Below are 23867 nucleotides of genomic sequence, written 5' to 3'. Positions count from 1 at the left end.
ACATATAAATCATTCCCGAAGTAGGTATTTTATGGATGGTGAAATGAATGTCTCGAGAATCAATTTTCTAATATTTAATGCTTAATTATATAACAAAGCAGCTGATTGCTCTTTTTCTAAAATCTCTAAAAGAGGTACAATTTGATAATTTCTTAATATTTCAACGGAAAGTACACTAATTATTACAAAAAAGAGCATTCAACTAACTAACCTATAACCTGCTTCGATCCTAACTCGACTTAGATCCACTCATCGAGATGCCAGCGTTACGCCGAATGGCTCTGCGACGAGGTGCACCCCTCGCTCGACATGAAGCAAGTGAAGCGTCAGGCCGAGCTCGACCAGGCCGAGAGACACCGCAGCAGGAACAAGCCCGTGCCGGAGCAGAGCGGCGCGGAGAACGTGGCCAGAGAACTGGATGACCTGAACGCGAAGCACCAGAGATTGCTTGACATGCTATATGAAAGATTGAGGAGGATCGCCGCCGCCAACCCTGGAGACATTGTCACATTGGTAAGTGTTTTTATTTTTGCTTGGATGAGGCATCGACGAGTATGTGATGCCATATATTCGACTTCTAAATGTAAAATGCTACTCGTCAATGTCAACCAGTTGTGTCATTTTGTTTATTTTCGAAAATTCTGTTTAATGTTTGAAACTTGTATATGTTCCGCAATAGATCCTTTTAAATATGATATGGGAACTATTTCGAAATATTTACGATCTTTTCAATTTTTAGGACTTTAATTAGATGTAGGAATGCATTTAGGATAAATGAATCTTATCTTACTCTGACATATTTCACACAACGTTTAGGTTAAAAGACTATAAAGCGCTACGTTTTATTGCAATGCCAATTGCATAAATTAAAATTTAAGTGATTTATCGAGTTATTGTTTTATAAATATGACCGCTCTGACACTGCGGTTGTGTGTCACGTTCTACGTCCACTTTCAAGGTCATATTAATAGGAAACGGAAATATTATGAGCACGCGATCCGAACTGAAATATAAATCAAAAAGATTACATTTCAATTGCGGTAAACAAGTCCTACACTTCACGACTCATTGTTTAATATTGATTTTAACGTTAAACTGTTATGAAAGTTGGTTTAATTCTGAGGAATTTAGTAGGTAATAAGCTAACGGAAACGAAGTTTAAATTAGTATATACGCGATATATTCTCTAAACACGCCTATTATATTATTTAACCGATTCCACGCGCGAGCATCGGTTCGCGTGTTTACGTATAATTCACGACAGTGATGTCACCACATTATGTCATTAGGCTGGCCTCGAGGTGGACCGGCTAATGCCAAGATAGGCGTCTTAACGACATTTCATTTTTAGGTGCTTTTCATTCTTCCATCTGTAATACTTATTCAAGTCGTATGAAATCCTATGTATCTATATTCTATAATAAACAAGTGTAACTTTTAAAAAACATAATAGTCTTCTGTTAAGCCTGTAGCAATTATTTAAGAAGTTCGTTACTTTGTTTGCACGTTACATGCATTTTAAAAGGCTCCATACTTAATCGTTCCAACCTTTTAACATTATGGCTAAACATTGACTATGTACTGGTAATAAATAGTAGGAACTGGACCTCCAACCTATGCTCTTACGCCGATCGTATTATATATACAATAAAAGTCAGTTGTTTATTACCTAGGGTGTAAAACGGTGCGCAATTCCGAGCACATTGTTATGAAATGTGGCAGTGTGAAGGTCGCACGGATAATGCATTCGCTGCACTGAATATTACTCATACAACGCCGAATTTTCCGTCATAATATATCTTCTTGGATATTACATATGAAAACGCTCTGAAGCGATCATGTGGCGACATTGTGAGATCGTAATAAGGCTGATAATTGGTCCGATAGGTTCGTCTATGATGGTACTATGTAGTACAAGTTTTAAATGATGCATCGCTTTTGTTAATTTCCGTAAAAAATATCTACATTATTATAGGCACAATATTATGGTATGATATTTGGTTACTGGATAATAGCTATACACAATTTTATCGTCTGCAACGGAGCAAGACCAGATAGATGTTAAGTGCCAAAATATGCAAACACCCACACATTAAGTAATTGTAAAAACTTAGCCTTCTATTTATTTACGCCATGCAATTAAAGTCTCGATAAAGCCTCCATTTATCGTCCACCCACAGGCTGAGCTCATACCGTGGGCAGCACCTTTACATATATGGCAGTTGATTGAAGTTTGTTTTGGCTTTTAATCCGAAAATATATCCGCATATATAACAGGCACGTTTTGTCTAAATGGGTGATGTGATGTTATTGAAGTCTGGGGTTATCTAGCTGCTAGAATAATCGTGTTTATATATGACATACTTATTTATATCATTTGTCTCTACTCTAACTATGTAGTAGATTTTTAAGTGAAAAGGGACGACTCAATTTCCCATTTGAATGTAGATTAGTTCCCAACAAATTTTAATAGTGACGTAATTTTATTTTGACTACCTAACCATCTTTGATACTGACCATATTGCCTCGAAATAATTCAATGATACAAATAAAATAAAACCTGGAGCTAAATACGTCAATTATGTGTCTGGATTACATTCATACAGATAATAACGGCTCTTGAACTTCAATTTATAATATTGAAGTGTAATCGCAATGCTTTGAAGAGGCATCTTAAAATAAGTAGCGGCTTACTGACTCGTACAGTCAGCAGCAGATATACCTGAGCGGGCAAGGTGTCCAAGAAAACATATACACTTCAATCGTCACAAAAATAAGGACATCTAAGATGTCATTTTCACGTAGGCTTTCAGTTCGTCACAAATACCTTAACTTCTGAGTTTTTCTTTAACACATACACCCTTATTTAATCACAATGACAATAACGGTTAATAAGTCAGTGGTAACTAAGCAATCAAATTCAAGCTGCTGTCATTAATACCTATACGCACTGCCAATCACGTACGTCAGCAGCCAGGGTGCCACCAGTTGCTAAGCAGTTGTTATTTTAATGGTAACTAAGCATCAACATTTTATCTGTTTAACTTTAAAATAAATACTGTAGCACTACGAATTGGCACCTCCTTTCGTAAAGAAGTATTTTATCCATAAGTGTCAAACTTATACAATAAATAAGTAGGTTCTACTAGAATGATCGGTTTTTTTATTTTAACTGTCATATGCGGCTGTTCTTCCAAACCGTTGATCATATTATATACCTATGTTAATAAATTTATTTAGCCCACTTATTGTAGTAAAATATACTATACAGGGTGGCCCATTTAGATCGGCCAGTATGGGAAAATCTGATACTATAAGATATACACCGATCTCTTCTTAGGAATCATGTCATCGATTTTAGTAACACGAAAAACTGCATTCATACATTAAAAAAAATGTGTACTCAGCTAGGGAATCGAACCCCGAACGTTTTGAAAAATAAAACTAAGACTATTTCTATTTAGATATCGATTGTGTAGGTCTTAAGCAATAAATCATGTTTCATAGTAACTATGAAACATGATGTCTGAAATTAATAAAATGCATTGTTTTCATATCCTTTAATTTAATTTAGCCAGTTTTCGAAGAGACCAGCATTTTTAGGGTTCCGTACCCAAAGGGTAAAACGGGACCCTATTACTAAGACTCTGCTGTCCGTCCGTCTGTCCATCCATCCGTCCGTCCGTCCGTCTGTCACCAGGCTGTATCTCACGAACCGTGATAGCTAGACAGTTGAAATTTTCACAAATGATGTATTTCTGTTGCCGCTATTATAAGTAACAAGAAATACTAAAAACAGAATAAAATAAAGATAGGGGCTCCCATACAACAAACGTGATTTTTGAGTAGTAAATATCAAATGGCATTCCGCACAGGAGTAATCTAAGTAACGCCCACTGCGGCTTCAAACCTACAACGTCCTGATAGAAAGTCGTACATACGCTACATGTGACATTATCTTCAAAAATTATATAAACTAATGCGAAATTAACATAAAACCAGAAGACACAAATTAATAATAGATATGAAACCCAAAAAAAAACAAAAAGCTGTAATCTCTAGGTGCGTACGACTGAGATTTGAACCCGCGGTCTCTGCTTTGAAAAGCAAACGCCTGTTACTGAGACCACGACGTGCCTTGACAATTGGCTCTAAATTCGGCTTCAGTTAGCTTTTGCTATGTGTCATTCGTCTTGACGATTCTGTTAAAATAAATAGTTTGCAGTAAGTTGACCGAAAGGCTCCTGTCAAATGGTTGAAGGGCAAAACGTGAGATAGATGTATGTGATGACAAGACTGTACTGCTTTCGATGATTGTCAAAACGCTTTACCTGAAATTAGCATGGCTATCTTTTATTCAATATTCGACCATACTTGTATGCTTTAAAGTCTATTTTTCCATATTGTTCAGATATATTTGACACGTTGACCGCTTAGATACCATTGGTTTTTTGACAGCTAAGGTATCAATGACTTGTTGTAAGTGTAGAAATTAATGAATAGCGACTGTTAACATATTTGTGACACGTAAAGCGCTCACAAGTAAATACTACCATGACAGTCAACAACTTTTTGACAGTTTAAACGTTTACCTCTCTTTGAGCACCTGGAGTGTATAGCGACTTCTGCTGCTGACTGTACCGTAAATAACAATTATAATTTTTTTAATTTTTAACAAGCAGAAACGTCTGCGAACGATGCTATTAAGCTTAGAATAAATTTAAAAGTGGAAAAATTACTGTCTTGGGTGAGACTTGAACTCACGGCCTCTGGATCGATACTCCAGCGCTCTGCCATCTGAGCCACCAAGACCTCATCCCCAGCCAGCAAATCTTTCCACCATATTATAGGTCAAGGGGACCCTTAGCGACATCTACCGTAAGAGTGTTACACTTCTTAAACGGCTACCGGAGTTCCAAGTCATATTGGAAATTCACCAGTTACGATGTGCTACCCATACTAATTTTGATATTAATTTTTACTGGGGAATTTTGGCTGGGGATGAGGTCTTGGTGGCTCAGATGGCAGAGCGCTGGAGTATCGATCCAGAGGCCGTGAGTTCAAGTCTCACCCAAGACAGTAATTTTTCCACTTTTAAATTTATTCTAAGCTTAATAGCATCGTTCGCAGACGTTTCTGCTTGTTAAAAATTAAAAAAATTAGTATGGGTAGCACATCGTAACTGGTGAATTTCCAATATGACTTGGAACTCCGGTAGCCGTTTAAGAAGTGTAACACTCTTACGGTAGATGTCGCTAAGGGTCCCCTTGACCTATAATATGGTGGAAAGATTTGCTGGCTGGGGATGAGGTCTTGGTGGCTCAGATGGCAGAGCGCTGGAGTATCGATCCAGAGGCCGTGAGTTCAAGTCTCACCCAAGACAGTAATTTTTCCACTTTTAAATTTATTCTAAGCTTAACAATTATAATATTCATAATGTACGAATGAAAATTTCGTGATAAATATGTTAATGCACATTTTATCAAGGAGGAATTTAGTTCAACTATTAGTGGTTAAATTAGTAACGGTTTATGCCCGATTGTTTAGATGGTCGGTGTCATCGACTATATCAAATTAGTATATAGATCAAACACCTTTGCATGATACCGCAAAAGGAATTAACGGACGAGAGCTAATAGGGTTACATCATAATTAGACGTGAAATACCTATTACAAATTCTCATTCAGCTGAGTGAGTTGAAAGTTTTATAGCATTAGGTACTCTACGAACATTTTAATTGGTTCAACATAACTTGGATCGTACCTTCTTGCCTGCCTTGGACTTTATTTAAATGTAGTATTGTTACACTGAACGTATTAGGTCACACTCTGACCCACACATATCTCAACTGTAATAAGGTAAACTATATTTAGACGTTACGTGGACTGGTATAGTTAAATCGTTGTCTTTCGTATGGTGCTAATTTTATTGATGTAACATGGAACCGGTTTTTTTATGACGCCATATTGCCCCTGTTGTGATCTTGGATAACTTTTTTACATACTGAATCCTTAACGGCTTCTTTACTTTTAAACTCACATTTGGACGAAGATGAAATAATTCAATGAGATCATTTTATGTACCTAACATTAAGATCAAATCTTTGGTCCCACTTGAATAGGACATAATAGGCGTGACAAGTCTGCGTAACCAGACGGACTTTTTTTGCATCTTTAATGTTTCGGGCGTGTTGTTATTTTGTTTGTCTTGATGAAAATATCGAATACTTTATCGTTTCTCAAAGTAATTAAATGAGAATCCCAAGTTTCAACTCCAATTTTAAATTACTGCTAACATTCCTATAGAATTCGTTAATATAATTACTCATCATGACGTCATTTTACTTGGAAGCAAGCATCGAGTTAAAAAATGTTATTCCGTCGGCTAGTAGGTAACTAGTCTTTAGTGCGGAAAAGTTTTAGCTTACTAAATTCTAGCCATAGACTAGGAATCCTCCAGACCGAGTTTAGAGCAATTATTTCATGCAACCGATGATGCCAAAAATGCGGGGGTGCGCGGGACGAGGTGAGCGAAGTCCCGTGCCGTGATTGGTCCGTTCAAAGACACGGAGGTTACACAAAGACACTTTCGACTCGAACATGGAGTAAAATTACCGTATGCGTGGCAGAGGGAGTAGCGCGACTATGCTCAGTCTGGAGGATGTTTTATCTGTGATTCTAGCTAATTATTTCAGCTACCCGATTCGGTTGAACGAAAACTTTACTAGTAATTTAACTTTGTCAGAATTCTTATAATTCAACTTGAATATTATCATGATAGCTAAGAAATCAGCAAATCGTTGCAGTTAAGTTAGAGTGCTGCTGTATTCTTGACGGCAGAATGTATTTGCGTGATTGCTATCCGTGAACGGGCTTTGAACCTGCCATAATACCGCAGCGATGGACGCCGGTCACGAAACTCAATGAATGGGCGAAGGGTTTTTTGCGATTAGGTTTTTGCTCTACTTTTTGTCCTTATGCGCTGATGAGTTGATGACAGACGTGGAAAAAACTTATCTATTTGGCGCCAACGCTCTAAAAAAACCTGAAAATAAACAATGTTAACATCATAGTTTTGACTTCTAGAATGAATGATTGATGAGTTTTGATTGGTCCGTTCAACTGTGATGTAGTGTCGTGCCCTAACGCATCCGCTAGCCGTGGCCGACAAAATTAAGTTTAAATTGTTAATTTCATGTGACGGCAGTGTTTTTGATATACAGAGTGATTTCGGGGTCGTGGAGCAAGAGAGCCAGACATCATACGGAATCCAAAGATGGCTAATGATGTTGTTAATTATTTTTTATCACCAATAATGATGATTATTTTCCAGATGACAAGTAGGAAAATAATTTTTGCATACAATTTGGTGACCCTAATACTCATTGTGACGTCTTGTCGCTTTCCATACAGCATATGTCAAAAGTCCTAGGGTGACCATAATTACTTAGGGCCCCCCCACATCTGGCGTCTTTCGAGCGTCGGCGTCTGTCGGCGTCGGTCCAGCGCAATGGAAAATGACGTCGCTGCGCAGTTGCGTCGACGCTGCGTCGACGTTGCGTCGACGTCGGCCATAGAATTGTAGACGCCGACGCTCGAAAGACGCCAGATGTGGGGGGGCCCTTAGTATAACATTAATTTTACTTGAAAAATAAGAATAATTAAAGTAATTATCTTTTAATCTAATACTACCATATGATAATATGGATCATTTACAGAGTCCGAAAAAATGGTTCTGGATCACGACCCAGAAATCACCCTGTTTAATCTGAATCATGACTTAACCCTCAAGGTTTTTCCTCGATATCCCATTCGCATACAAAGAGTCGTTTCACTACTCGCCAAAAACGGCCATGTATCAAGTACGTGTGGAATTCGCAAGAGTTAGTGTTGTTATTACTTGGGTGACGTAAAGCGACATCAATCGTCATGGTCATGGTGTCAAGGTTTGCAGATTACTTGTTTGAATCGAATACTAAACAGTAATCGGGGATAACCAGTTATGGCTTTAAATAATCTATATTAGCAATTTAGTTCGTTCGTAAGGTTAGATCAAATGTCAGGGACTCGCTATCACATGTGAAATAACGATAAGAACTGAAGGCACAAGTACATAATAAGTATCGTTTAAGACGCCCCGCTCAAAAAGGGGAGTAGGACATATTTTTAAACAATGGCCGAAGACTCCCACCGGAAGGAATGGAAAAAGCGGCGGTGTTACACAGGGGACAGAACAGGGTCTAAATAATAATAAAAATAATCCTTCAAGAATTGACTTTAAAATTCAGCAGCTACTCTTACATACAATGACGTGGCAAAGGACATTGCATCGAATTATTCAGTCGAACTGATAGCAAATTCGATACGATGACGCGTGGTAGAGTTTTAGTAACGCGCGAACGACGGCCGGCGACCGACGCTCGGCGCAAACTAAACCGCTTCACGAGCGACGAACGAATTTTACGTTTCCGAATTTCGAAGAGTTAATGAGTGTTTGAGTGCCAGTATTTTTGGTGTTGTGTTGAAAGGTTGTCTATGGATTAGTGAAGTTTAAAAAATGTGTTTTTAGAAAGTTTACGTTTCGTTGTCAATGGTTTTTATCAGAAACCTTGACTTAAGAGTTCAGTATTTCTGCAATTTGGAGACCGGCTTAAATACTACATGTTTTTATTGCATTTGATAAGACACGCTGATTATCCGACATTGTATATAAGTAAATAAACATAACATACATGTGCTATCAGTCAGATAACACTTGAAGATATACAGGCCAGATTGGCATATTAAGCGAATAATTATTGGTTAAATAATAACTTAAAAACTTTTCGCATTGAGTAATGGGTGTCAGGGAATTTAACATTTATGGTTACGAAAGTTAAATATTTTCGACCGGCGTTTCAGATACAGGAAAAATCACGTTTAAAGTAAAACCACTTTTTGCTGTCACGCAATTATGCGGTTTTGTCGAAACAAGATTTATAAATGGAAAACTTCTTTTTTTAAAACACCAATTCTCGTTTTTATAGCTCCTACTGCAAAACTTTGCGTTTGGAATTAACATATTTACCGGTTTGCGACAATAAGACAATGCGGGCTGCAACATGCGCTCTTGTTCGGTTACGAGTATCTGATAAGGTGTACGCTTGATATAAAATTCGATAGCTGAAATAATTGCGATAGCTTTTTGTTATTATTACGAGATAACAATACCGAATGATAGCTTTATGGATTTCTTAGAAAACAATGATGCTATTAATGTACCAAGCTACTGTAGGATTCTCCTCTGATTATGAAGTAGGTATTCGTAAATCTGTATTTGTTGACATTGAGAGTGTAAAATAACTAGTTAAAAAATCTTAAGTAGCATTATTATCTCTGCTGAATATATCATAATGTTGTTATATATTAATATAATATACAAACCTATTTACAGTCAAAAAGTTTAACAACTCACTTAAAAACCTTAGATTAGATCATAGCGCACCGTGACATCACAGTTTGTTTCAGCAAAACGAAACCAAATACGTGCCGGAAATGTGTCTGATGGTCATTATTTTTTTCGTTCGTCTGGCCGTTGACAGATCCTTGGATTATTCATGTCAAAGATTTTAGAAAACATTTTTTTATTTGGAGGTTGTATCGAAAAAACGAATATATATCTTGCTTTTAGTTTAAGGATAATTAACAACAGCTTTCAATTACCGGTATATACATAAAATCAGGCTTAACCGATCAATTCAAAATTAAACAGATATTTGGTAACATCTGTAGCCTTTTACAAATTTCATTTATTCGTTCTATATTCGCTGTGTATGTTACCTGTTTGTGTTAATTTTAATACATACCTAATTAGCATCGGCGCGTCTACTAGTGGTCGTAGCTGCATATACAGAAGTGGACCAAAACAAATTGCCGCAGTGCTGAATTAATCATGGCCGGGGGGCCGAGATGCAACGCGTATTGTGCATTCGGAAAATTTTGCACCGACTTTTTATCCTGTTTGTAAAACTTTTTTTTCGTTACGCCCTATAAGTTATTTTGTCAAATATAGTATGCCATTTTAATTTACTACAGTATACTGTAATATCTATAAAAGAAAGTCTGTAATAGAAAACTCAATGAGTATAAAAAAACATGGCTAATCAATACCGCGTGTACACTGTACCATGTGATGAAGAAAGGATACGCTTAGTAACGATACAGAGATAAAATCAAGAGTTTATTGTTGCGAAACCACCGGGGAAAACGCGTCAATGCATGATTAACTGCCATCTTGGAAAACTTCACGCTTTCGCCCAGTTATTAAATATGAGGAATTTTACATTTAGATGAGACTGGTCATAAATACGATGTCGATGCAGCCGTTATATGCACTGTCTACCTGCGATTTTGAGCTCCGATACCTATCCAAGTAACATTTATGGCTGATTCTGATTTATATCTTATGATAACGTTAATAGAATCGATATTGTTCTCAAACCTTTATAGTGTTTGGAACTTTTCTAGTCCCAGGTAACGATTTGGCAACGATCGCACTAGAATGCGTTCACGTTACTATTTTTACTCACTGCCATATGACATTGCTTTAATTTGCTGCCCTTAAAACTCTTTTCGGGCTTTCATCGATCTTATGCTCTTGTATATAAGAGTTATGTTTATTTTCCCGCAACGCATCTTAAATATCGGCGTGCTTTTGTTTTCATTAGGTCTTTCACTAGTTTCGATATGTTGTAATGGACCTCTTTACATGTCTTTGCCGTTCCGTGAGTTTTTTCATTATTAAATCAGTATTACTTCTAATTCAAATGTATTTATGTTTGTACTTCCAAGTGCATGTGTGTCTATTTAATCTAAGTCAACACATTTCCGTTTTCCCTAACCTTGAGTGTGTTGTTTAAATTACGTGTTTTTGTTCATATATATTGCTGGCGGTTAATTTGAAGGTTAAACATCACATAAATGGCAATAACAAATGTTGCACTAACTTTTATTGCCTAAATTAAGGTATCAAGGTTGCAGTTAGTCATTTCTTTGATGTTGTGCGGAGTAAACTAATTTGCTCAGATTTTATCCAAGGTCTCGGTCGCGCGAAGTGAATTTAGTATTATAATGAATACCGGTTTTATTTTGCTTCCTTGAATGTCACTAGATATACCTAAAAATACCTAGACATGCTGTCTCTTCAAACTTTACTATGAATTTTAACACATAAACCAGTTCACAGTGGTTAATAGGTAGAATAAATATAATGCCATACTTTTTGTCTTTAATTAAAACAAACATTTTATAATCACCGTTCTTACTCATGCTATTGTAGAATTTGTAGAAGTGGTCTCGCTCTCTAGAATTGTGCACAGCATTTTTAAATTATTGACATAAAATCTTTAGAATATTATTAGAACGACATTTGGAAATTGTTATTGTTGCGTTTGGACCCTACTGCGTATTTTCGGAAGGTGGTTCATAGGATGACATCACTAATCCCCTGTTGACAAAAATATATGCATTGGGAATTGAATCGTAAATCAATAGAGATACGGTAGGAAATAAACATAAATCTGTTTGGAAATCGGTCACATTATTTAAATGTGCGATATTATATGCGCTAACGCAACCCGTTCCCTTTTGATTAACAACCCACTGCGGAACCCATCTGGGTCGCTGACCCCATTTAGGGTTTTTTGAATGACTGCCAAATACAATTTGCCACCATAGCTCCAGTTCGGTTTGTTGCTCAAACATATTGTAGATTTTTTGGTGACATCATTGGCTTGTTCCGTCTAGTAGTGTTCTTCATTTTCGCTATCGCACTTGATCTCGTGTTTTTTGTCCAAAGGCAGTTATTTATTAGCAGTTTCGTGAATTAAATGTACGAATACGTTGCTTAAATTTAAATTAGCGGTATAATGACGTTTTTATGGTAATATGAGTAGGTATTATCTTGGAGCATGAATCTCAATAGTGAGTTGGAATAATTGTAAAATCATTTTTAATGTATTGAAATGACGGAACAGTTGCGTTTCCAGCGACATTGAAAATTCTGTAACAGCCTTTTGCTTTCCAGCGTCCTGTATTTGTAGTCACTTAACATGACTAGACTAAACTTGGAAGTGGGTAAATAGTTGTAGTTGAGTTCATAACTCACGCCTCATTGTTTACTAATGTCCAACAACTATTAGTACGAATATGTTTACACGTTTGTTAATCAGTAGCATGTTTTCTACCTTATGTTTATGTTATTTCTGTTGTAAGTTTATGTTAAGCATTTAAAAATGTCACTTTTGTACTCAAACCTATTTAAACTCAGAAATTGGAATTATGGTGCAAAGGAGTAAGATATTCACACATACCAGCCACTTCATCATATCCGGAGTTTGGAAGAATGCCGCCGTTGGATCATTGATCTAAATATAGCGATTACTATATGTCATAACTCATAACCCTCTTGCGTTACTACATATACGTAATCTCTGTTTATACTATCCCATCAAAAACATAAATGTAAAAAAGGAGAGCCAAGTTCAATACAAAAATTATGCTTGGCTGTGGGGTTCGCCGCAAAAAGAATGGAGATCTAAATGAGTGCCAAGTTCTATGTAAAATCCAAATATGTATTTATAGGAACAAAATAACATTATAAACAAGTATTAAACTCTATCTTTGCTTTATTGGATACCTATAACAATTACTGTTATTTAAAAAAAAATGCGAGATCTTAAAGCAGGTTAGATTTGACTTGGCCAGTTTTCATTACACCAGTCATTTTATAAAGTTATTCAACATATATATTTTGTAATTCTGATAAAAACTGACCAAGCCAAATCTAACCTACTTTAAGATCTCACATTTTTTTTTAAAATAACAGTAATTGTTATAGGTATCCAATAAAGCAAAGATAGAGTTTAATACTTGTTTATAATGTTATTTTGTTCCTATAAATACATATTTGGATTTTACATAGAACTTGGCACTCATTTAGATCTCCATTCTTTTTGCGGCGAACCCCACAGCCAAGCATAATTTTTGTATTGAACTTGGCTCTCCTTTTTTACATTTATGTTTTTGATGGGATATCAATACTTTTTGTAAAGAAAACTAGGCAGGTATTGAGATTTAATGTTTTTTCTTGTGTTTCCGCTGCATGTTTTTTACTTCTGTTCTTTGTATGAATTATGTGGTGCCGCGCGCCGCCAACGACACACCGTTGGCCGGTTGTTTAGCGCGTATTACAGGTTTTTTGTATGGGGACCCCCCCTTTTTTTATTTTTAGATTTTTTCCTACGCTTACACACAATTACCGAGCTGGATTCCAAATTTCATCCTTCTAGGTCATCTGGAAGTAGGTTAGGTTTAGGTACTATATGTCAGTCACAATAAAAAAGAAATTTGTATGGGGACCCCCCCTATTTATAAACTTTTTTTGTTTTTAGATTTTTTCCTACGCTTACACACAATAACCGAGCTGGATTCCAAATTTCATCCTTCTAGGTCATCTGGAAGTAGGTTAGGTTTAGGTACTTATATGTCAGTCACAATAAAAAATGTTTTTATTGTATGGGGACCCCCCCTATTTTATAACTATTTTTTATTTTTAGATTTTTTCCTACGCTTTCACACAATAACTGAGCTGGATTCCAAATTTCATTCTTCTAGGTCATCTGGAAGTAGGTTAGGTTTAGGTACTTATATGTCAGTCACAATAAAAAATGGTTTTTTTGTATGGGGACCCCCCCTATTTTATAACTTTTTTTTATTTTTAGATTTTTTCCTACGCTTTCACACAATAACTGAGCTGGATTCCAAATTTCATCCTTCTAGGTCATCTGGAAGTAAGTTAGGTTTAGGTACTATAGGTATGTCAGTCAGTCTTAAAATTTACGACTTTTTGACCTTCATATCTTTATAACCGTTTGAGCTAGCTTCATGAAATTTGGGCTTCTAGATGTCCTTATGGATATAATTAAACACACGTAGTTTTATGTGTTTACGTTAAAGATGTTTTGAGTTATAGAAGGGTCAAAAGTGGCACCAAGTGGTTCGTGTAATATTACACTTGGCGCTGGCTAGCCAGTTCCTTTGCTTGAACTTGGCTTGACACGCTGCCGCGTGTCTAGATAATACCATACGCTTTTGAAGTGATAGTAAAATGACCGCTTTTTTTTATTTACTTACCCATCGTTAATTTTTAAAAGCCATTTTTTTTAGCGATTTTTATGTTGCCGTAATTACCCAAAGCGAATATAACCAACGTCATTAAGTTTAAAGTCCTAGGACGTAGAAGCACAGAATAAATAATAGTACTAGGTACAGAAGACTCACTCTCTAACAAAACGCGTCTGTCACGATCAGCACAGATATGGCCGCTAGGTGGCGACAGCGCCACGCGCGGCTTATGGCAAACCCCATAATTGGGGTCGAACGAATGTACTTTTAGCTACCTGTAGCAAAGCGACGATATCGCGGAGTGAGCCACGCCTGGTAGAAGTCGCATAAATTATTTTGCGATAAACTTTCGATGGATACGACGAACATCCCTTACAGCGAAGCCTTGGTAGTGAGTGAGAGACTTCGTGAAAGACGTCAACTTTTTAATAAGCTCAGGGTTTGTAGCTGACAAAAAATCTGTAGACGTCATTCATTTAACTCTACTTTCATGTTGTTTTTGAAGGGCCTAGTGTTGTTACAATCGCGGTCTGCCAACTTTCGAACTACAACTGTTCTTGCCATTCGACAATCACAACCCAATGTCAATATGCGACATTTTAAGTGAACCCAATTTAACCCTTCGATAAAGTAAATGCGGTATGTTATACAATCCACCCACCTTTACATAATGCGATTTTGTTTTCAAAACGGTGTCAGAGTGTCAAGATTAAGCGGTCACCGCACCGGCGCGGCGAAGTGCGCGCGCACCATTTCCACGCATTTTCCCAATCGAATCAGCCAGTCACCATCCTAACCTCAAAAGCTGTCGAACAGCTGTTTTATCTAAACCTTACTTGTAGGAAAGCACAATTAAAATGATGGTAACTAACGACCGGGTAATTACACGCGCGCGCTAGTCGTGCCGGTCGCCAGTTCGGAATGATTTAAAATTAGAATCTGTAGTTTTTTCGATTTACGGTTTTCTGGCTTCCATTCAGTTTCCAGACAGTACGTTTGTTAGCTGTATTCTCAACTCGTTAACTATCAATTCTTATAATATTTTAGTTTTTAATCTCTCTATTTTATTTACCTTTTCATCTTGTAGTAAGTTAGAATTTAACCGGTATTTATTTAGGTACAGGTTACATTTTAGATAAGCATTTTAAAGTGATGATTAAGTAGACGTTGTGTGAAATGTGTCAGTGTTGTGTGAGACGGATTTAGTGTTTGTGTTTTAAAACTGACAATGGAGGAGTACGAGTATGATTTCGCGTACGAGTGCCGGGTTGGTATTATAACAATAATTGCTTTCATTGCTAAAAAATTGCATTATACTATTTTACCTTGAATGCAGAGGTCGCACCCTTTAGGATTGGTGATATGACCTAATAACTGAAAAGTTAACACTATTCTAGATTTAGGGTGTCTATTATAACTATAATGGCACATGCGATCTCGACCTGGCCTGCCCCGTTAACACGCAAACAACACAGTATATTGTTATAATAAAAAGTTAGTAATTTATCAGCTTCTGGTCAAGCGTGTTAGATGTTTTCATAGAAATTTCTGAGGCCTAGGCCAGAGTAGTGAACAGACTGAACATGTTTCGGATTCTAGCTTGTTGGGGTGCCGGCTCGAGACTTCCCACAGTAATATTATTGTAGAACCTTATAATTAAAACGTATATTGAAAATAAATCACTATTACACTAATATGAGTCTAATATTAAAATCGTTGCAATGTAAATTTTCCAATTATCTGGTGTAGATAGTTTTAGTGGCAAGCAGATTTATAGATTCTAAAGTGATAAATTTTTTATAGCGTCTCGTGGAGGCGATGGCGCCGCGCTCCGCGCGCTCCTTCCGCCAGGAGTTCAATATGCAGGACCTGGCCACCTCCACCGAGCACACCTACACCTCCACATATACCTCCGAACAGTAAGTGATTCATGGATTTAGGCTTTAGCTATACCTAAATCGGACTACATTGTAACTTTAGAGACTTTAAGAGTAACTTGAGAGTGTTTCCTTTGAGAAGAATAAAGACTTATGTATTACGTTTTTCATTAAGCAAGAACAGTAACACTACATTTCACTTGTTGGTTATAAGAGAGATCAGTTAATTTATAGATTTGTGTGTCAGTTTTTAAGCAAAATTACTTTGATAACAGATACGTCAGGACGTCGCATTCGACAGAGCTAGACGGGCACACGCCCATATCTAACGGCAAACTAGTCTCGCCCAACTACACGACCAAAACTATCATCGAAGACGACAGACCTGACATAAGGAATCTCAAACGAGTACACAAAATGTACGAAGGGCCTAACATAATAGAGTCCAGAGGTATCGTCCACCCAGAGACGAAAGAAATACTCACAGTCGGACAAGCTATAAACATGAGAATACTCGATGTTCGGACGGGCAGATTACTATCATCGCCTGAAACGAGACAAACTATGACAATAGAGCAAGCAGCGAAGCAGGGGCTCATAGATCCCAAACTTGCTGCGAGGTTAACGGGACCTTGTGGAGTAACAGAAGACGGAAACGAAGTTACCTTACTGGAAGCAATCCAGAGCGAACTGTACGACGCCGAACAGGGACTGGCGGACCCAGCGGAAAAGAGAATAAAGGTAACAGTTCAAGGGGATAGACCGAGCACACAAGGAATGAGTATCTCCGACGCCCTCAACAGGGGACAAGTCGATCTACAGAACGGTCTCTACAGACTGCCCAATGGCAGCTACATTACCATCGCCGAAGCGTACCAGAGGGGTTACCTCATCTACAATGAGATTATCAAAATAAAGTCTAGCGTTCTGTCTTTATCCGACGCGATTAACCAAGACCTTGTTGACAACAACGGTTGGATTTTGGACAGAAATTCGGGCGACAAGTTCCAGTTAGATGTCGCCATCAAAAATGAATTAATCAATCCCAACGTTAGGGAAATCGTTGATCCTAAACATGACGTAAAAATAACGCTTGCTGAAGCAATAGAGAAAAATATAATAAACACTAAACATTCGAAATACGTACACAATGTAACTAAAGAAAAGCTCTCTTTCAAAGACGCGGCTAATAAGCGCTTAATTTGCAAACCCATGACACTTAAAGACGCTTGTGACCATAATTTAATGACAAACGACGGCAAAATACTATCGCCGGCCAAAAGGACACCTTTGAACATTTTGGAATCTATTTCAGTAGGTGTATTAGATAGCGATAACGTAAAATGTGTAACCGATACTAAATCTGCTCAGTTACTGACCTTGTCGGAAGCCCTAGGCGCGTTGATCATTCAACCCGATAGCAAGTTCCGAGACAATCTGACGGGAGAGATCTGCTCCATTCCTGAAGCAGTTGACCGCGGTTTGATTACGTCTGTGTCCCAAAGATCTATTTTCGACATCGACGGTTTCAGAGACCCTAAAACAGGCGAATTTGTCTCATTCAACACTGCCATGAGCCGTGGCAACCTTAAGTACGTCAACGGCGAAACATTCCTTAAATCGGAAAGCGGGGATTTCGTTTACCTAGAGGACTGCACGAAAGTGTCCATTGTTAGGCCTGAAGTATTAGAAATGTTTAATCGCAAGATAGGTATTTATGAAAACGGAAAAGAGCTCAGTGTTCTAGACGCAGTGTTTAAAAATATTCTAGACCCTAAAACAGGTTATTTGCTCGATGCCACTACCAAAAGACCTATACCTTTCAATCAAGCCGTCGAAATTAACATGATTACTCCCGAAGGAGCAGCATTGTTGAATTCTCTCCTTAACATTACTCTAACGTTGCAAACTGTTACAAAAACCGTCAAAAGATACGTCACGCTTACCAATACCAACAGCTCACAAAGATCTGAAACAATTATTACTTTCGCGGAAGCCGTAAGACGAGGGCTCATTGACGAAACCACCCAGACGTTCACAGACCCGCTTACCGGTACCGTCTTCCCCATACAACAAGCTTTAGATGAAGGTTTATTAGGCGTAGAGAAGAACGAGCCCCGCGTCATCCAATTACAGGATCGTATTAATAAGAAAGAGCTAGCGCCGGGACAAGTAGTTGAATTTAAAATTACGAAAAAATCTTATATCCAGGACTTGCCGGTTAGTCCTGAGGGCAAAGTTCAAGGAGACTCTCGACCTGAAACCGTCAAAAGTCCCGACCACATAGTCCGTGAAACCGTTCATCCGTCGAACATCACGATGCACGAAATTAGATCATCAAAGTCAATTGTCACAGAGCCGACAGTAACGTCTATGACTATTAAGAAAAATACGATTGAGCTACCTCGTGGTGGCTGGTCCCTCAAAGGCGCGATAGATCAGCGTTTGTTTGATCCTGAATCGGGAACATTTACTATTCCAGGAACAGACCGAGTCCTCGACTTTGAAGAGGCAATAAAACTTAACATAATCAACCCTGATTCTGCCATGGCAATCGACCCTAAAACCAAGAAACAAATCCCTCTAGATAAAGCTCTCGAATTCCGTGTTCTCGATAACACCGGACGATACAAGCAAACTTCGGGAACATTTAGTATGAAAGTAGCAATTGAAAGGAAACTAATAATCTTCTTACAATCTTCTATATCTATGTCCTCGCAGAAAATTTTAACTATCACGTCAGTAGCCGGTATGCCTGACAAAATGGAAATTTCAGAAGCCCGCGACTCTGCTTCACCTTATGACGTAACCAAAGAAGATCAGTCTGCGCTTGAACCCGTTCAAGTAACCTCTGGTGTTATCTTTGACCCAGCTACTGCTTTAGTCATATCAACCTCAACTGGTATTTCAGAAAACGTTTTAGAAGCCGTCGATAGAGGTATAGTACCAGCAAATACAGTTAAGGTCGTTGAGCCTCAAACAGGCATCCCTATAACTCTTAACCAAGCGATAGAACGAAATATTATTGATAAGAAAACAGGGGAATATAAAGATAAATCTGGTAAGAAAATAAGCCTTACGAAAGCCGCTCAGATAGGACTCATTGCAGTGGTCGGAGCACCACTAGTAGGCGCGTCTAAAATTATTCAAGTGGTTAAAAGCACTATGGTCGTAGATCCACGTACTGGACAGAAAGTGCCAATGGAAGTAGCATACGAAAGAGATTTGGTCGATGCGGTTACTTTTAAGAAATACGAGGAATCTTTAAGAGACAAGACTCCTGACAGTGACTCTACCGATAATGCCCATGGGCTGCCAGGCTCTAGCACAACAAAAGTTTCTCAAACTACAGGTAAACAAATTTCTGTAGGAGCTGCCGTGTCGGAAGGCTTTATTACAGTAGAAACTATTCAGAACAATCTGTCAGCCGACACTAGACGTGTTACTGAGCTACCTGCGGACAAGCATAAATCACTTCACCCCGCGGATGTAATACAAGTAGGTAAAGTTACACAAAAACCGAAGTACAGCGTCAATGTAGCTAAGGAAAATCTAGTTGAACAGTTTGAAACAAAACCAATCGTATTACAAAAACTTAGAAAACAAGTAGTTACGCCTTTAGAAGCGGTTGAAAAAGGTCTTATTGACAAAGACACAGCTACCATTTTGGAAGCTGTCAAAGTATACAAGGATGAAAGTGGGTCACCTATTACCCTTGAAAAAGCCATCCAAAAGGGCTTAGTAAAAGAAAACACCGGTAAAATCATAGATCCCCTACATGGTGATGCTGTCACTATTAAAGAAGCCCTAAAAAGAGGTTTGTTAGACGGAGAAGGTCAAGATGAGATTCTGATTCCCTTGGCCAAGAGTTTATCTATCCCTGAAGTCTTAGAACAAGGATTATTAAATCCTGCGACTGGAAAAATAATCCATCCAGAAACCGGTACCCAATTGACACTACGAGAAGCAATTATTTGCGAAATAGTAGATCCTCTGTCAATGGTGACCATTTCTCCAGGCAGAAAATTAACACTAGCCGAAGCTATTGAAAGGAACATCATTGATAACGATAAAAATATCCTTAAAACTAACGAAGGTTCACTGGATTTAGTCACGGCCGTCAATGCAGGCGTATTTCCAGAGCCTGAGACTGTGAAGTCATCCGAAAATATTCCACCTGCTGCCATGACGCTCTCGGTTGCTATTAAACAAAACGTGATCAATCCTAAAACGGCTGACATCAAGCATCCTCTAACAGGAAAAATAATACCCGTTCAGGAAGCTGTTAAGAAGGACCTGATAATGGCTATACCGTACCCACAATCGGAGGAAACTATAACACTGGAAGAAGCTTTAAATAAAGGGACAGTCAATTTGAAAGACGCCACTTTCACAAATCCAAAAACAAAAGAAATTATTCCGTTAGATAAGGCAATGGAACAAGGGCTTTTGGCAGTCAAGCCAAATACAGAAATAATGGGAGGCGTAGTTACAACAATTACTGAAACCTTTACGTCTCAACACACAATAACAACAAAAATGATTGAACTTCTAGCCGATTACGTGCTGGTAAATGCCAACGAAGTACAAAATACTAAGACTGGAGAAGTCATCACAATTGAAGAGGCAAGAGAAAAGGGCATTGTTAGAGACGAACAGGTTAGCAAAGAAGAGTTTACAACAAGCGACACAAACATTAGCTTTGAGGATGCGCTCACTCACGGGTACATTAATATTGAGCAAGGTACGTTCACTCATCCAAATACTGGAGAAACCATACCTATTGCTGAAGCTGTAAGCACTGGGTTATTAAATACTGAGGTACCTAAAGAAGTAACTGAACCCAAACAGAAAAGCGAAATGGAAATGCTTGACTTAAATGAAGCATTTAATCTTCTGTACGACGAAAGATCACAGAAGTTTAGAGATCCCAAATCTCCAAACAAAACTATCACGTTTAAGGAGGCTTTGGACAAGAAAATTATTAACCCTGACTCAGTAATTTACAACATTGAAGCTAGCCAGCCAGTTACTTTAAGAGATGCCGTAGACTCGGGTCTGATCGACAAAAAGTCAGGTAAATTAAAGGAACCGAAAACCGGAAAGTCAATCGACGTTAAAAATGCGGCCAAAATGGGCTTAGTAGCCGTAGTTGCCGCTCCAGTACTTGCTGGTATGGCCGTTGTTCAAGGAGCCAAGTTGGTAACAAGTAAAATTATGAAACCAAAACAAGAAACCGCCCAAGCTACAGAAACGCAAGGCCGAGTTATCACTGAGAAGTCACTCAAAACAGTAGACATACGTAAAATAGAAGAGCCAAAGAAATCTGTAGTCGAACAACACGAAGTTGCTCCTAAGCCAGCTGCAGTACCTGCCAAACTTTCTCAATCAAAGGAAGTCACTTTTGAAGGAATTAAGCCGGTAACAAATCAAACAATTGTAATAGAAAAGAAAACTGAAGTAGAACCCAAGACTACCAAAGCTCCTTTACACAAGAAAGACGAGCCTACGACACATTTCCAAACGGAATCCAGTGTTGTAGAAACTAAAAAGGCAGAAGAAATAATAATAGTAACAAAGACTGCTGATACTGAACCCGCTCGGAAAAAGTCAACGGAACAGAAATCAAAAGAAACTACTCTTATTCAAGACGTTAGTCCACAAGAAACGCTTAACCCACAACAGGCCATATTAGAAGAAATAAAACTGCAAAAGTTGCCCAAAGAGAATGATAAAAATCTTGTGACAGAAAAGACCGTCATAGTAACACAAGGCCAAATGCCAGAACATACACAAGTTGACTCTGCTATTCACGAAATACCTATTACAGATGTAAGACCAAAGCAAACACCCGGGCAGCTGATTCAAACTCTCGAAAAAGGGCCAGTTATACAAGAATTCCGAAAGACGACCCCCGAAGGCGATGAAATAACGACTATTGTTAAAACTGTTGTGACTACATCTGAACCTACTACTGAACACGTTACGGAACACGCCACTAGTACAGTAGTCACAAAATCTTCTAAAGTAACAACAGTTGAAATAACACAGAATGAATCATCATCTTATCACGTAATTAGTGAAGAAGTTTCTGTTCCTCCTAGTTATTCTGAAACTACTATTGAGAGCTACGAGACAGAATACTCGGAAGCTCCTGATGATAAAACAATAGTAGAAAACGTAGTTAAAGACAGAGTAACGCCAACAAAATCAAAACCTGTTGAAGAATCCAAAGACCCGGCCCACAAGGAGGGATCACCGTCTAAAGATGATATTGCTCCAAAAAAGAAAATCCAAAAAGACCAAATCTCCTCTAAAGAAATCACAAAAGAAGTACAAGAAGTACAATCAGCTACACCAGTGGAGGTGGCTCCGGGCGTAGTATATGATCCTAAAACAGCAGCCGTGATTTCCACTGAAACGGGCTTACCAGATGATTTATTGAAAGCTGTCGATAAGGGAACAGTATCTAAAGATGCTGTGAAAATTGTTGATCCCAAAACTGGTAAGGAAATTACATTGAAAGACGCCATTGCCAAAGGTGTGGTCGACAAGAAAACTGGAGAAGTCAAAGATAAATCGGGAAAGAAAATAAGTTTTGCAGACGCTGCGAAACTTGGTCTAGTGGCTGTTGTTGGAGCTCCAATATTAGCAGTTTCAAAAATAGTAGAGGTTGTGAAAAATACTTCTATATTAGATCCTAAAACGGGTGATAAAGTAACCGTAGAAGAAGCCCATCGACGAGGCTTAATTGACCCAGACACATACAAACGCACCATTGAAGTTGTAAAGGTCCATACATCACCTGCACATGGAGTTGAAATAAGTGAAATAACTCCAGCTGAGGCATTGGCTATTGAAAACTCCTCTAAGGGACCTAAAATAACGGATAAAATAGAACAAATTACTACTAAAACGTCAACACGTCCAGGTGAAGTCACTATCACAACAACTACGCAATATAAACCGGTAGAATCAGTGACTACAACATCGTCGTCAGTAGAACACAAAACTTTGGAAGTTCAAGTCACCAAACATACATCTATTGAGCATGACGCTAAGACAGTATCGGCAATGCTCATTGACGCTGAAAGGCAACCTCTGAGAGTCATTGACGAAATTACGGAACAAAATGTCACAAAAGTTAAATCAGAACCAGTGCAGATACTTTACGAAAACATTCCATTAATAGACGCAATCATGCAAAGTAAGATTGAGCCTAAAGTGTGTAGAATTATTATAAACGGCATAGAATCACCTTTAACAGTACAAGACTCATTAGAGCAGGAACAAATTAGTAGATTCACCCCTGTAGATGTAGTTTCGAAAAACGTAGTTATAGTCAGAGAGTCCAAGCCAAAATATAACGTGGCCATTTCACAGAAGCTCACACCCGAAGAGCTTTCTGAAATGGGTGTCTACGATATAGAAAAACAAATCTTTATGAACCCCAAGACAGGTGCCAAAATATCTTTCGAAGAATTAGTTTATGGATTGCAAATATTCGACCCTGAAACTGTTTTAGTCAAAGATTTAACTTCCAAATCAGATAACTACGTTCCATTCGATGAAGCAATCGCACGACCAATTATCGATAAAACGACTGGTCATATGGTTAATCCAAAAACTGGCAAACGCGTTTCGTTCTTAGAGTGCATACAGGTAGGCTGGATTGTTGAGAAACCTGAAGATGTGTCGGTACCTGAACAACTTACTATCGAATCGGCTTTAGAACAAGGATTGTATAATCCTACCACCGGTGAAATTAAGGACATCAACACTGGTGCTTTGGTACCCATTGGTTCAGCGGTTGAAAGCGGTCTTGTT

General features: G+C 38.1%; 1 protein-coding gene across 1 annotated transcript in view; it reads left to right on the top strand.

The window, feature by feature from the left end:
- The window catches only part of LOC134674231 (microtubule-actin cross-linking factor 1), a 312488-nt gene that overhangs the window by 180575 nt on the left and 108046 nt on the right, over positions 1–23867 (top strand). Inside the window, exons 27-29 of the mRNA XM_063532291.1 lie at positions 244–513; positions 15967–16082; positions 16316–16781. Of these exons, the coding sequence (XP_063388361.1) occupies positions 244–513; positions 15967–16082; positions 16316–16781 (852 nt within the window). The remainder of the gene's footprint in view (positions 1–243; positions 514–15966; positions 16083–16315; positions 16782–23867) is intronic.

This window comes from Cydia fagiglandana, chromosome 19, assembly GCF_963556715.1.
Source record: "Cydia fagiglandana chromosome 19, ilCydFagi1.1, whole genome shotgun sequence".
In the NCBI taxonomy this organism is placed as follows: Eukaryota; Metazoa; Arthropoda; class Insecta; order Lepidoptera; family Tortricidae; genus Cydia; species Cydia fagiglandana.
The sequence above is the reverse complement of the archived record's forward strand: the minus strand, read 5'-3'. Positions and strand labels throughout refer to the sequence as shown.